This window comes from Pelodiscus sinensis, chromosome 1 (genome assembly GCF_052426305.1).
Source record: "Pelodiscus sinensis isolate ZL-2025 chromosome 1, ASM5242630v1, whole genome shotgun sequence".
Taxonomy (NCBI): domain Eukaryota; kingdom Metazoa; phylum Chordata; order Testudines; family Trionychidae; genus Pelodiscus; species Pelodiscus sinensis.
In genome coordinates this window covers 50660705-50677320 of record NC_143052.1, presented here as the reverse complement: position 1 = coordinate 50677320, position 16616 = coordinate 50660705, and the positions used below count along the sequence as shown (strand labels likewise).

General features: G+C 40.3%; 1 protein-coding gene across 3 annotated transcripts in view; it reads right to left on the bottom strand.

The window, feature by feature from the left end:
- Positions 1–825: 825 nt before the first annotated feature.
- The window catches only part of TMEM168 (transmembrane protein 168), a 35418-nt gene continuing 19627 nt past the window's right edge, over positions 826–16616 (bottom strand). For all 3 annotated transcript variants that reach the window (XM_006122519.5, XM_075929602.2, XM_006122520.5), the window contains 2 exons: positions 14486–14760; positions 826–5634 (listed from right to left, as the gene is read on the bottom strand). In XM_006122519.5, coding sequence (XP_006122581.2) covers positions 5087–5634; positions 14486–14760 — 823 coding nt within the window. In that variant the 3' untranslated portion in view covers positions 826–5086. The remainder of the gene's footprint in view (positions 5635–14485; positions 14761–16616) is intronic.

The following is a 16616-nucleotide window of genomic DNA, read 5'->3' as shown; positions in this document are numbered from 1 at the left end:
CTCTTTAATAACACAAAGTAGTCAGGGCCTTAGTTCTAGGTGTCTTTGAAGGATGGTACCTCCAGCAGCACAGCACCTTTAGCCGTCATACTAGGGTCCACTTTAGTACTGGTTCACCAGGAAGACTGCTGTGCAATCTGCCAAGTCACCAACAATCCTGCAGCACTTACACGTTCAATAAAGGTCTCCCATCCAAGCAGTGCGGGGCTTCACCCTCCCCCCCCCCTTTTTTTTTTAGTCAAAGAGCAATGTGGTCTTATCTGTGTTACAAAAACATACTGACAGTATGTTATCCATAGATATTGAGTGAGTAGTACGTACACCGTTTTGACTTTTTCAGGATTCTGTAGTGCCCTTGTCTATTGATTTCCACTCAGTCTTATTAGGCTTGATCCAGTTCAAACAGAAGCCTCTCCATCAACTTTAATGACAGTTGGAGTAGGCTGTTAGTGCAAAAGAGGTGGAATGATCTATCAGGCTAAATAAAAATGCTCAAGCACATGTAGCCTGTGAGCATTCATATTAGGCTGTATGCTAAAAGATAAGGAAGAAAAAAATTGCCCAAGGTAAACAGAATCTTGTGCAAATTATTTAATCTAGTAATATTACTTTTAATTTTGCTGAAAGTATCAAACTTCAGACCACACTTGGGTGATGTATTTCATTCAGTTCTGCTGTGATTTTTATCTACAATATACTGAAACAAGCCGTGTTTAAAAAATCATGTAAATCAAGAGACTACAGTAAATGGAAGATTAAGGCATGACAACAAAACAGTGTCAAACCACATACAGACACACACACACACACACACACAAATTGAGATGAGCACCCAAAATAGCAAAATATATTTGAGTAATACTATTACAACACATAAATATTCATTTACAGAATCTAAACCATATAATTAAAAAAAATCTCCATAAACAAACATTCTAACATTATTTATAAACAAGGAATTTCACCCAATTATGCTATCCACTGCAGGCAACAAACAGAAAATGCCTTCCAAGCACTCAGGTTTAACACACTGTTATATTATCACCTTGCAAACTGAAGGAAAGCGAAATAATAATAATAAAAATCCTAGGACATATTTTAACTGAAGACAAGACAAAACCAAAACCACCAAAGCACAAAGAAGTGGGAGTAAATAAGTGATAGTGCAAAAATTAAAAAAAAGGAAATGGATTCATCCTGCATTTAGTCAGAGAAAAGCATCACTGAATATTGGCAACACTTATTCCATTTCAAGACATTGTCATCAGGAGTCAGTGCATCTGTATGTTTTAGCAAGTCATGTCCTATAAAGGTGGTAACAAATGTAAACCAAGCCAATATAAAGTGAGTCCACAGCTGTGATAAAAATACACGCTTATTGAATGAGTTGCTAAAGATAAAGTGAGAAGTACCTGTGAATCTTGAGTCACCTTCTGGCTCCATATTGCTCCTTCCTAAGCATTTGCTCACGTGATACTCTTTGATATCAGATTTAAACAGCATCTGATGGCATCAAGATTCAAATACAGCCTCAACCATGCACCAGGATTACTTTGGGCAGAGTTTCATTTATGACTCTCAAAGAGGTCTGGTTCCATGCATCCTATAGCAGGTCTAAGACTTACAATTGCAGATGTTCCTAAACTTACTTCTGCTTAACAGTAAGCAGGTCACAGTTCCACAGGAGTGTCCCACATAGTCTATGCTCCACTATCTGTCAATAAAACAATAACATGAGGTACCATTGTTGCCTGTCTATTCCTGACCAATCTTAGGGGTAAGTCATTGCCTCATGCAATTTCTGATGTATTATCTGCTCCAGACGGGTTTGCAGCCACATGTAAGTTAGGGCATGGCCCTATAATTGAGCGGATGCCACAATACCTCTAGAGAATTCCAGCTGCACCTGCCAATTGTGGCACCTGTATAGAGAGCCAGCCACAGATGTATGGTTCACTAAGGAGTTCTTCAGTCATTGGTGCTGCTAGGCAATGGGACTTGGAAGTTAGTGCCACTCAGAATTAATGTGTTTGAGTTCTGAAAGCTCCCTACCCCTATGGATATTGTTTAATTATAAACAAACAGTCAACATGTTCTTTTGGACAATAAGAAATGAAGATTCCAGACAAAAAGCCTAGTTAATATGGCTATAAACAAATCTTTACATTTAAAACTGCATTATTAGAATACTATTGTCATTTTTAAAAGTCTGAAAGTGAGGGACTTTTGAGTTCAAATTAAAACATGGGTAACTGAAACTGAGGAAATTAGAATATTGTAGTTAAAACACATGGGAAAAATCTAGAGACACTCAGTTAAGTTTCCAAACACCAACTTTACCTTTGCCTTCTTGATCAATTGCATCCATCTTGTATCTATTTTTCAGCTACAAGCTGAAGACCATCCCCACTATCCTAGTGATAACCCAACAGGTAACTGTAAACCCACCCACTAAGAGGCAGAAGGCTCAGCCCTTCCTTTGCCTTCCGGTACATGCCCCAGCAGACATTATTTGGCATATTACCCTCTGTCCCTTCCCATCATTGTACTATACACTGGCTTTCCCACATTAGGCCATTCATGCTTCCAGCATAGATCAGAGAGCTCACATTTTCATAGGCAGACAAAATATCAACATATGGCCACAGACTTCCAGTACATTCTCCAATGATGGGCTCCAATTCTGGTTACAAGGATGAAAGCCAGTTCATTGTAGAACAGAAGAATATACTGATAATGATATATAATGATATAGTTCATATAAACACATTTTTTCCAATTGCAACTAGAGATTAAAGGATCTCTCATCAGTCCATAATGGATAAGAGTCAAGGCTGGTGATGAAATCAACAATATTTCCAGATTTATGTTTATGTTTTGTTAAACTGCAATGTTCTAATTTCTTGACTTGGAAATGTTTGTGTTGTAATTGCCATGTCTTAATAATGGGAATTTAAAGATACATAATTAATACGTTTAAATCTGCCATTACATAGTCTTTTGTCTGGGTACCACGAGCCATCTAGATGGAGCAGTTCATTATTGCAACCAAAGCGATTGTTACCAAAACTGCAGCCAAAATAATCATCATTTTACCAAGGCTAATAATTACATGTTTGAAGATCTCGTCCTGAGGTTTGCCACTTAGAAATAGCTGAAAAATACTTGTGTAAACTAGACCTGTAAGGTCAAGACAGTGCTTCCTGTTTTTTGGAACTCAGTTGTCTGCTGTTGTATTGTTTACTCTTTGGAATTTCTTAGTTCTCATTATCTCAGGAATTCATTTCAGGCAGCTGAATGGAATGAATTTGATAGTTTATATGATTTGATTTGTCCCTCACCCACATTAAATTACCCCACCTTTTTGTAACAAGGAGGAAATGGTGATTTCTCTTGCTAAACTAATTTGCACAACAAAGGATGATAAAGGAAATTTAGGGAAGGAGCCCCAACTTGCCAGTGAATTTAACAAACTGGGCTTTACAGTTTGAAGGAACAATGAGTTACTGTGATTGCTGGTGTGTCCAACAATTATTACTAGAATATTTCCTCTCTTATAGGGTTTACAAATGAATATGCAACAAACTGGCAGATTATTTAAATGAGTTGACCATTAAGTTAGAAAACCCAGCAGGCTACGAGCCCTCAGAAGTCAAAGAGCTACAGAGCTCATAATGCTGTTTTCAGATGTTTAAATCAATATTACATTTCAGGCAACTTCTTTGCCTAATGTCTTATTTATAAAGTAGCTTGGATTTTGACAAAAATGCTGGGGAATGAATGATTAAGCGGATCCACCCAGCAGCCTACAACTCTTGATTTCCTGCACTTCAGGTAAAGAGGGGCTAAGAATACTGTGGTGGCCGAGAGTTCTGCCCTTTCACGGAATCTCACCTCATGTTAACCGACAAACATCTCAGACAGAAGAAGCAGTACTGACAGGTAGGTCCTCTGAAAAGAGGGATACTCGGGGCTCAGATGTTTCACTCACCAACAACAGGGAAGTAATCTCTCTGCCAAACTCCTTGGTTTCAGGTTAAGAAACAGACAATCCCTCGGTCCAAACCTACACTCAACACTACACAGGACTAGGGTCCTAAACAAAGCCAAGATTTTCCGGTAAGAAACCTTGGGGCAAGGTTACTTCCATACTTCCCATTTTGTTATTCATACATCATTTCTATATGTAAAACTCTGAATAATTTCTAAGTAGCTTCCTTTATTTTGAGTTCTTATGCAGAGGGAATAATTCGAAAGTCAAATTGATGGAAGACCACTAGATCTGATGGGACAGAACCATCCCCACAAAGCTTTTGGCACATTTATTATGCTTTATACATATTACCTCCTTTTAAAAAAATATCCCTGAAAGAGACCAAATTTATTTTGAAAAAATATTGAACATTTTAAAAACCACATTTGAAAACCTCTCTTTCTTGGCTGTCAACAACATAGTTAGTGCCACAAAATGTTCTAAAAGTTCCTTTTAATGCCCTAGGTCCACAAGGGCAACCCGTATTGTGATCAACTGAAGCTTCAGGCAGGGATTGGGAATGTTAATGTAAACAAATCTAAATATTTTTGCAACTACTTGCCTAAAGTGTTTCTTGAGTTTTTAAATGTTTGAATCTGTTCTATAATACCCTGAAAACTATCATAGAAATGTGATGGCATAATTTTAAGAGATTTGAACATTGGCTTGTTTCTCTTCCTATATTTGAAGTCTGAGAGGGATGTAACTGCTAAGTATCATTATATACGCCAAAGCTTATCAAAACCTGTTATTAGTTAGTTCCGAACACAGGCAGCTTTCTGCTTAACACATATGAACATGCAAACTATCTCCAAAGTGCATGGCCATATTTAATAAATTATATATAATTTGGTAACAAAATTCAAACATTACAATCCTATCCTAGGTTAGCATGAAACTTCCAACCCTTTGCATATACTGTAATTACTCAAAGAGATGAAGTAGTAAGGCTTCCTCCACAAACTGTTACATATAAAAAAAGCCGTAAGACAATCGAATTTTAGAGTGAGAAATTTCCCAGACATCTCATTTCTATTTATCTTTGGTTCTTAATTACGATTTGACAAGTTTGAAGCCTTGTCCTGTGTCCAGCACTGTGGGAAGAAACCAACTCATTTTTAATCTTTTCAAACATCTAAAACAAGCTTTACACAACCAGAACAGATTGAGACCACAAAACCAGTTTGCCAGATGCACCAATGGATAGGTAATACGAGGGAAGTACATCATCCAGTGTTTGGCAACGTCACTTCCTGTTGGCAAATGCAGAGTATAGTCACTCCAGCGTTTTGACACACCATACAGTGCTTTCACTGCACGGCCCTTTTCAGACCAGCTGATGTTACTGTCAGGATTACAATTGTATTCGACCCATTCTCTGGTAAAGTCACCAAGTCGTGGTGGGTCTGATTCCTCAATATCTAGCACCTTGGCAAATTCCGCTCCTTGTACTGCAATATAAAGATCATTTACTTTTCTTACTTCTTTAACCCAAGGCTGGGAGTTCTCACAGTCCAACACAATTATAAGTCGTGAACAAAAGGAACCATTCTTCTCTCTCCACCATTCCAAAAGATTATCAAGCCGTAATGCATCGCCACCTGCAGGAAAGACGACAAATATATACATTAATACAGCTTGAACCTATGTAGTCTGGCACTCTATGGTACAGCAACATCCATGGTCTGGCATGATTTTAGTTAGCCAGATGGCCACCTGTCATGGGTGTGGCCAAGTTTTCTGTGGTCCCATAAAGTTTGTTTACAGACACCAGTCCTGGCTTTCAGTGTTCTGTGCTGTTATTTAGCTCTAATTTACACCTGTCGTCTAAGAGCTCAGTAAGCAGAGAAAGTTTTAGTAATGCTGTTAGACAATATTGACTTCCCGTGGTCTGGCAAATTCTCTGGTTCGGCACCAGTCAGACCCTAAGGGTGCCAGAGTACAGAGATTCAACCTGTATAGTGCAATTTTCAGTTTTCAATAGTAAGCTTGTTTTAGCACTTCGTATAAAAAATTGCAGGGTTTTTCCACTACAGGAAGATGCTAACTAATCCAGCCAACTCACTGCAGCAGGTGCAATCGTGAACTCATCCTTGTTATAAGGGAGTGAGGAGCAAAATCCTTCCTATTGTGAAATAAATTAAGCAGGGCTCAGAGGCAGGTTTTAAGACTGCCTCCACGAGCATGACTTTCAGTTCTGCAGCTCAGTCCTTCTGGGGAGTCGGGGGATCCAAAATCCCATCAGTTTGACAGTGGTCTTTCCAATGAACGTCTCCAGACACTTAAAACAGGATGTGTAGGGCTTGAAACCCTACAACCAAGGTATGCCCTAGTACCAGGGAAGCAGATAACCCTGATAACCCAAGTGCAGATGTATCTAAAACACTTATGTCCTAAAACTAACAACTAATCTCTAACTAATAAACTACAGCTATTTACACTAACAACTGAAGAAAACCACTAAGAGATGAAGTACTTGAGCAATGAGGGTTTCCAGCAACCATCATCAGTAAGAAGGAAGTGAAGGGAAGTGGGGTAGGCAGGGCTCTTTATGAACACATGGCAACAGAGAAAGCTGGAGTCAACTCAATGGATAATGCTGGGGGAAAAGATCTGGCAACTGTGCTAAGGAATAGACATGTGCAAGCACTTGAAGAGCCACCATTAAGCAGGGGCAGTAAGCATGCACTCAAGTTTACATTATTTTATTTGTGTTAATAAGTTCAAACTTCAGAATGGGGTATGTTTTAAATTTACACGTGTCCCATTTTAGAGCAGAATTAGTAAGCCACCTGGTCATATCCTACAACCTCAGTCCAAATGACTTTTCCAATGCAGAACACTGATATATTTACAGGCAGTCCCCGACTTACGCGGATCCGACTTATGTCGGATCCGCACTTACGAACAGGGCTTTCTCGCCCCGGAGGTCGGGGCGAGAAAGCCCCGTTCGTAAGCTGCTCCGGTGCCCCTGGTCTGCTGGAGACCGTCTCCAGCAGACCAGGGGCACCGGGCAGGTTCCCGCGCTTCTGAGGCTTTGCCAGAGCAAAGCCTCAGAGACGCGGGACCCCCCCGCGGCTGCGGCTTCAGTCCAGGAGCCTGTGGTCTGCTGGGGACCGTCCCCAGCAGACCACAGGCACCCAGACTGAAGCGGCAGCAGCGGCGGTTCCCCGCGCCTCTGAGGCTTTGCTCTGGCAAAGCCTCAGAGGCGCGGGACCCCCCCGCGGCTGCGGCTGCGGCTTCAGTCCGGGAGCCTGTGGTCTGCTGGGGACCGTCCCCAGCAGACCACAGGCACCCGGACTGAAGCCGCAGCCGCGGCGGGGTCCCTCGCCTCTGAGGCTTTGCCAGAGCAAAGCCTCAGAGGCGCGGCACCCCGCTGCCGCTGCGGCTCTGCTCCCCGTGTCCCTGGTCTGCTGGGGGGGGGGGGGGCAGGCGCAGCTAGTGTGCTTCCCCCCCCCCCCCCAGCAGACCAGGCTTTTGTTTTGGACTCTGGGGCAGAGCAGCTGGGGTGCTGCCAATTGGTCCTGCATCGCCCGCTCTGGGCACTACTGGACCAACCCGGCAGCACCCCAGCTGCTCTGCCCCAGGTCCTGATTCAGCCGCTGCTGGTCAGTTTCAGCAGCGGCTGAATCAGGACGCCTGGGGGTGCTGCTGGGTTGGTCCAGTAGCACCGAGGAGCGGCGCTACTGGAGCAACCCAGCAGCACCCCAGCTGCTCTGCCCCAGGCGTCCCCAAGTCAGCTTCTGCTGAAACTGACCAGCACTGACTACAGGAAGCCCCAGGCAGAGTTGCTCTGCCCCGGGCTTCCTGGAATCAGCTGCTGATCAGGGTCAGCAGCAGCTGACTTGGGGACGCCTGGGGTTCTTAAGTTGATTCTGTATGTAAGTCAGAACTGGAGGTCAGTTTCAGCAGTGTCTGAATCTGGACGCCAGTTCCGACTTACATACAGATTCAACTTAAGAACAAACCTACAGTCCCTATCTTGTACGTAACCCGGGGACTGCCTGTACTCTAAAAGCAGAACAGAATGTTTCAGTGAAGTTTACACAAATTTAAATTGATTTTAAGTTACAGGTCATCAAAAGGTACTCGGATATGAAACTTTGATTTGTATGTAATGTTTGTCTGCTTCTAACTCAAAAACTACTTCTGAGTAGTGCTTCAAAACTTTCAGTATAGTTTCATCTCCTTGAAAGCTCAAACTATATGTGAAGAAAACAGTCTAATTAGAAAAAATTATTAACAATTTGAATTGCTTTTAACCCATTAAATTTAATGGGTACTGTTAATACTCAGTACCTAAGAAAATCAGGCTAATTATTGAGAAGCATAAGGAAAGAATCCTGATATTTGCATATGTGAGTAAAACTCCAATGACATCAACTGGAATGCATACACATGCTTGCAGATTGGAGCTATAATATAGATTTAGATATACAATATTACAGACACAGACTGAAAATTTGGCCTAGTTTTTAACAAGATTTTTAATAATCTAAGGCACCATTAGTAGAAATAGGTAAGTAAATTAGAGTTTTAAAGAAGATATTATTTTAACCTAGTAATGCCCCTCCTTTAGAAACAATTATCACTAGGGAGTCTGCATACACTTAAGTCATGTTTAAATTCTTTGAATTTATATACAAAATATATATCTCAATTGGAAGAAAAGATAAAGCGTTCAGTACACCAAACAGGAGGCAACAAGTTCATGTATTAAACGTTAAAGGCTGAAATATGAAGATCTTATTTTGGAAGTAGTTCTGCCCTGGCAGTGTAGTTTTATTTGACTTTTGAAATATGCATATTTGTTGTATGAGAATTTACACAAATTTAAACCAGACTAACTAGAATCAATGTAATGCTCTGCTAGATATGATCAAAGCCATCAAAGTAATTTTATCTGTACTCTGTTAAACATATGTCAGCCAGGAAAAGTGGCATCCACCTTTATATTATGAAGAAAGCCAGTTCATTTATAATCTTTCCTCTAAAGGAATTCTGCGCACACAATACTTTAATGTTATGCACAATTTTGCATATTTTGTCAAAAAAAAAGAATTAGACAATTTTTAATAATTTGCTGCTAAGTATGTTGAAATATTCAGTCACCAAAATAATTGAAAATGGTGTAATTATATTGTTGTGTTTCTGGGTTATAAATAAAATATGTAGAACTTTGCAGAAATGTTTCAATTTTTTTGGCACATTATTTCTTCAATAGTACCAAAGTCCTGTGTGGTGGTGTTCGGATGAAAGCTGCTCAGCGGGAGTCTGTGTGTATGTGTGTGTTTGGAGGGTGGGATCTGGATGCACAGGGGCTCACTGTGGGGTTCTGGATATATGGGGAATGGGATTCTACAGGGGATTCTAAGTAAAAGTGGTTAGGGCTCAGTGGGGCTTGGTGGGCAGTCAGGACAGCTAACTGGGTCCCAGTGGAGTAGGGATCTGGATATGGTAGGCTCCTGATACAGGGTGGTGGGCTTGGTATTTGTTTCCCTCCATGTGCAGAATACATGTTGTTATATGCACCAATACATGTGTGTATGTGCACCACCAGGAGAAACACATGCTGCTGGCTGTGAGTGCTCTGCTAATCAGCTGGACGGCATCTGAATTCAGGGTGTGAATGCTTAACTGGTTAATCAGGAAGCATCTGTCTGACTGGGCGATGGTTACCAGTTATATGTAACCAATGGGGGAGCTGCTCCAGCCCAGTCTGGTAACAGTGGCCCTCCTGTCCACCCCCCATTTATGTGGTTAACCTGTTAAACCCAAATTTAACTGGATAACTGATTAAACAGAATTTTACATCACGAACTTGAATCTCTCTTTGGTGGCTGCCCAAGAGCTCAGCTTTACAGGAACACTGGTTCTGGTTAGGTCGGCTCCTTGAGGGCAGTGTTTCGGGTGCATAGACGAAGGCTGGGTCACTGTTACCCTTGTCTGCCTAACCCCATGCATCTGGACTGTACCACTCACTCAGATCCCTCAGTATGCTCTCCTCACCCTACACTACGGAGCTTCTCGGAGCCTGAAGAAGTTTTTGGGTTGATCTGACCCACCCCTGGCTGCTCTGTGCAGTGAAGGAGAGGGAAAGAGGGAATTCCATCTCCATCCCCAATTGTCTAGCTGTGACTAATCTTCGTGGATGGCCAGGGGATCTCTTCAGACTTCCTCTCACCCCAGGGATTGACCTTTCTCCTGGCTGCCCAAAGCAACATGCCTTAGCTGTCAAGGAGGGGTGAGTGAGCACTTGTGCAGCATGTCTTGGTTTCTGTGGCAAAGCAATTTTCTTCAGGGAAGTAGAGAGAATCAATGGGAGTGGGGGAGGAGGCGGGGAGAGCATTTCTCTGCTGCACTGTAGTGACACAATTTCCTCAGGAGTAAACTAGCAGTGGATACAGAAAGGATACATTTTTTTTCTTGGTTTGATGAAGAAACTTTATGGTAAATTCTAAATAAATGTTTACAGACTGACTCAAACCAGACATTCAAAAGTGTTTGATTTGTGGCAACGAATTGTGCCTTTTTTTTAAAACTTCCACATGACACTCATCAATCAAGGCAGTTATCTGAGTGGCATTTCCTTTTAATGCTTTAATAATTACTATCAACATGTAAACTCACCATAACCTAACTTTGAGAAGGTTTGCATTTGAAGTCATGAATTTCTAGTGACAATCTACTATGTATTTGAGAGAGTTTGTGTTTCTGCCCACCTGTGAGTGTGTGTTCAAGAACTTCTCCTAAAAAGTGCTAGGAACAGCACATTTGGTGTGCCATTTTCTCTTATCCTAACTTACAACAAAACTCTTACCTTGCTTTATCAGGACAATGGGATGAGCCTGGAGTGCAATTGTTTCTCATAAAATGGAAGGGGAGGGAGGGGGTCTGTTAGTACAGTTATACTGTATAATGACCATAAAGAAGACAAGCAAGAGACCAGAGATGGCAACCAGGACAACTATAACCCCATTGGGGCAGCAGGGGGCAGTGGTGGAGAAAAGGACTGTGAGTGTGAGAGTTTGTCTATGTGTCTGTCTGTCCCTCATCAATGGGACATGCGCCACTCCCTCAGCTGTGCCTACTGCAGAAGCCACAGACAGGCACTTCTCACCTGTGCCCAAAATGCTGCAATGACAGAAGGCTGGGGCTGTCCTCTCTCCTTTGGGAAACCTGCATAGTGAATCCCTCATTCCCAGCCCCACCCCCAGAGCAATGATTTAAAGAAAACAAAAATTATTTTAGCTAAGGACCTGAGCAATGCAGGGTAAATCCTTTAGTATAAGTGTGAAATGCAAATGGATGTAAATATGACTTACTATAGCTTCAAATCTGAGCAGATTTTACTTTATAACATTTGCTTGATTCTATTAATATTTTAATTATTTTGTCTTCATACAGCTTGATCAATTTCCACCAAAAAATTCTGCTCAGATGCTTTAGAATATTTTAAGACATTTTGCTGCAAACAGTAATTTCTTCTTGAACCCATGTACTTATTTCACCCATTTGTAAGATGCCTGATACAGAGTCCAAAGAACAAAAAGAGTCTATTCAATAAAATAAACAAATCAAATAACCACCAGCAGCTAGAATATGTTGCAATGAGAGCAGTTTCTACATCTCCCATTTCTTTGGTCAACTGAACTCCAAGTAGTCTTGTCAGTGGCAGTTTATTATTAGCCACAGAATTGTGTAGTCAGAAGAAGTGTTCTCCTAAAATAGTGACTATCAAGCGATATCCCAAGAGTATGTGATATCACAGAATCATAGAATATTAGGACTGGAAGGGACCTCGAGGGGTCATTGAGTCCAGTTCCCTGCCCCCATGGAAGGATGTGATATGATATTGCTGTTTGCAAATCTCTAGCTTTGATGGCGAAAATGCATTTATAGTTTGTAATCTTATTTCCAGAGAAAAACTACATTAATGATGGAGTTAGAGTACATATTTTAAAGTTCAAATCAACAGGGACGGAATCATCTGGAGAACAAAAATAAATGCTGAAAATTCAGGTTAATCTTACACACTGGTTTGATGCAAAGTGGTGTGCTTTATTCAGTAAATTATAATTCTTCTAGTCTCACTTTGCTCCAGTGCAATGTATCGGATTTTGAGATTTCAGTGGTAAATTTTCCCCTAATTTAGACAAGTCCTAAATGTAAATTAGGAAAAAGTATTTCATTGCTATTTTACATTTTCAAAGCCTGTGGATGAGTTTCTTGTATTTCAGCATGATCATGTGCAGGTATAGATAATTCAGAAGAGGCAGTACTGTGGACCTAACTAAAAGAAGGTCACTTAGGACTTTCTGATACATAAAAGTGCTAACCCCACTGACCTCAAACAATGTCAAGGTTAGCCAACACCAGAGGTAGACACCAAGCTGTGGAAGAGAACTATAGATATGTAGCAGCATCTCACCATTTGGCAAGTTTCACAGGCAGTTAAACTGACAGCTCCAGTAACAGACAAAGTTTTATAGCCTGATTCTTGCCTTTTGAATTCAATCAGTGAACATGACCTCCCAGGCTGTTTTATTGCTCATACTTTATGCATGAACAATTAACAGTTTCTTTTATTCACTACTGTGCTACTTGAAGTTTCCAACAATGAAGAAAAATCATTAGTGAGCTTATAAATACAGTAAGCCTCCTTTAAAGATATCATTATAACACAAAGACTGAAGTGCTACTGCTGTGCTACATCATTGGCTAAGCCCCCAGAAGATACTATCTTCTCTACTGTTAACATTCAGATACATTTCATTGTCATCATCTCTATGAATCCGATTCAGAGGTCAGAGGATGGTACAGATTAGAAGAGCTGTCTGTTCCATCTGTCACAAAACATCACTTTCAGATAAACTATGCGCAATTATATTATCAAATACCCTCCAGCTTATACAGCTGGCTGCATTTAGAAGAAGTTCTATCAGGCAGGAAATTCAGCTGCACACCATGGTTTACCTAGATCCCGCAATGGGAAACTGAACATGAAAGTGATTCGTGACAAATACTAATTGTCTGCTCTTTTTCTTTGTGTGGCTTTATATGATGCCTGAGTGTAAAAACTGGAGCTGTGCCAACAGGATAATCATTCATGGGTAACCTAGAAGAAACCCAGACCCACTGCAAGAAGGTTGGGGGAGGGCAGACAAGAGCTGGCTCCCCACCAACATCAGCTCCTGCCTGTCCCTCCCCCTGCCTCTGCAAGAGGGTCTACGGAGAGGGCACGCGCGGCCGACTCCCCACGCATAGCAGTTCCCACCTACCTCCCTCACTGCTGCTGCCTCTCTTTATGACGCAGCACCGCAAGGAGGAGGAGAGGAGTGGCTCATGCCTCCCCCCCTTGCTGTCTGATAAGCCAGGGCATATCAGTTTATTGTATAGTCATCTACAAGTTGACATCCCTGTTGTTGTAATGTTGTATGTTACAACAATAGAAGGGTTTTTTTCTGTCACTGTAGGAAATCCATTCCCTTGCGAGATGTTAGAAGATAGGTTGATGGAAGAATTCTTCTAACATCTCTATACTGGATTTAAGGCAGTTTAACTACATTTCTCAGTGGTGTGGATTTTTCTCATACCTGAGTGATGCAGCTAGGTTGACCTAAATTTTAGGTGCAAACCAGAACTCAATGTTAATAGGGATCTATATTCTGCACCTTAATTTGAGTCTCCAATTCAACAGAGCAATTTCAACAGCCAATGGCTTCCATCAAACAGTTCTTTGAACTATGAGTAGAGAGGTGCTGGAAGTTGTCTCTCCACTAAATCAGGTAACAGAGATATCACATGTTCTCATTTCCCTGCCTCCAGTCCTGCAATTTCCCCCATAATCAACAGATATCCTAACACTGATGCCTAAAATATTTCCTGAAATTTTGGAATTGAAGGGATGTGGCATTCAAAAGATATTCACACAAATGCCACCAATTTGAATGTATGTAGAGCCTTGCAAGTTTGGCCAATAAAACTTGTATTAAATAGTTCATAAATAATGTAGAACAAAATCTACAATCCCAGGGCATTACTAAATTGATTTAGATAAGATTACTATTTTATTTTAAGACTTCTAAATTAATTAAGTTTCATATAGCTTCTTAATGAACTCAACATTCCATTTTAATACATATATTTCACTTTGTTATTGCTATCATAAGCATTTTATTTTTCATTTTTACTGTGGTTCTTAAAACCGTAAATGTATAAGTACACTCAAGTCTTATTCATTTATCTGAAAGCTTCACATGGTTATCTTTAGCCATTTACACCTCCTGTTTTTAGAGCTATATTGTTCACATGCACATGTGTAGCTGTCATATATGAAACTTTTTGAGTTTTAATAGCAGTATGGTATGATTCCCTAAGAATAAAGCAGTAATCTATTTGTAGGTTCTATCAATGGAAAAAATATTATCAAAAGCACCAAATACTGGTTACCTGCTAGTGCCCATTCACCAGTGCCATGGGAATGACCACTGTAATACAAAACGTAAGTATCATGTCTGGGTCCATCTGCAGTCCGAAGTTCAAGAAAAGATTTCAGCTTAGAATGAAGCGTATCAAAAGAAAGTCCACTTGTAGAATAATCACAGCCATATGTTTCAATCATGTGATAGGCAAAAAACGTCTGGATGGTATTGAGCATGCCTGTAGACCTCAAATTTAACTCTTGCACATGCTCAGGTGGAAGAAGTGTTGGTTGGCCATCAGGACTAAAAAGAAAAAATATTTAGTTATATTTTATTACTGTATTCATTACATACTTGTAACAACTGGTGAAATCAGTTCTCTCTACATGTGGAATATTTTGTTCACTATTGACATTTAAGTGTTTAAGTACTTCGTTGAAATACTTACTGCAAGGTTTGAAATCAAACTGCATTTAAAAGTGATTTTGTAAACCACTAGAGCATATATGTCAATAAACACATCACAAAAGGGAATCAAGATTGTATCTCCCAAGCTAGCAAGGCTCTGCTTAGCCACTAGGAGGAAGAAAGCACCAGTCATCACTTTCCAGCAATGCACTTCAATAACTGGTAAGGAAGAGTTTGATGGAGAATTGTATCAAATCTTTTTAGTTGGGTAAGGCGGTAGTGATGCACAGACTCTGCAAGATGGAAATGTGAATTATTCTGACTCTACCATTTGAAAAAAACAAAACACAAAAAGACCCACAAGCAAAAGAAATGTGATTTTGGTTGAGATTTTTCCATTGCTTTTGTTCAAAATAAGTTTTAAATAATATCAGTTTCCTTTTTTGGCTAAACAGTTTTGGTTCTGCATCTCCTCACTGTTATGGGCCCTAAATTGGTTTACATTGCACTGATATAATTGTATTAAAGTAAATACAATATTAATATTGCTTTTGCTTTATCTGCTCAATTAGAGAATGGGCTTATTAACTGAACTCCATTATTACTATTATTATGAAAGGGCAACATTGCCAATGCCTTACACACTGTTTTTCAAAACCTTACTCCAATTTCTCCATGGATAAACTAAACATCCAGACATACAATAATTTAGCACATTGCAGGAACTGGATTATTGCCGAGGACAAGAAAGGCAAGATTATTTCTTCTGTAATGTTAAGTTTATTATAATTTTTTAAAACCCTAACAATAATAGACCAAGAAGGATATTATGCCCTCAGTTTGGTAGCTGCAGAATATGGGTTGCTGAAAACATTGCAAGAACAAAGCTCATGAAGTTGCTGTTCCACTGATGATTTTATAGAGAGTAAAATACAAATCATTGTGCATTCTAAATGGAAAAGTTGCAACAATATACTACAGGGTCAAATTCACTCCTATTAGGATTATTGTGTCACAGGAGCTCTAGCAGTTTTAATTTACTATTGTCCTGGTAATTATGTGATTAATTAATTAGTGTTAAAGTTTGCACTTTGGAACTGAGGACTAAACCACTAGACTCTCTCATCTAGACTGCAGAACAACTGTCATTTAATTCTCAAAGGTTTCATCACTAAGCCCATGGACCTGTGCATCTCTATGAAGCATATGTGGCATTCATGGAGAAATTTCTTTCAAGTTACCATTCAGCCCCAGTACTGTTCTAGACAGCATACCTCACGTGTTCCTCAGACCACAGCTGCCTCAGCCCCCACACCTTGCACAGGAGTCTCCCCCCCCCCCCCCCACCATTGTGGTTTGAAGCAGCATAAGTCACTTCACTTCTGAAGCTAGGCAACCACTTGTCCCCTTCAAACTCAAAGTCCCAACTGAGGGGCTTCTGTGGAGTTAGGAGGGTACAGCATCATGAAAATGCAGAATTTTTCCCATCCTCAGCCATAATCCATGGTTGCAGACTCCCTTTATATAGTTAATGAGACGGAGGAGCACAATGGCCATCATACATCCAAGAAATTATTTTAATGGAGAAACACTTCCATTAAAAACTATTTATATGATTACTAAATGTACAGACAAATAAACAGTTGAACAGTGAAAATCTTCATTTATTCAAAACCATGGCATTTTCAAATGATTTTAATGGTATCTAACAACCAAACAACAGCACAAGCTTTTTTTTTTTTTTTTTTTTT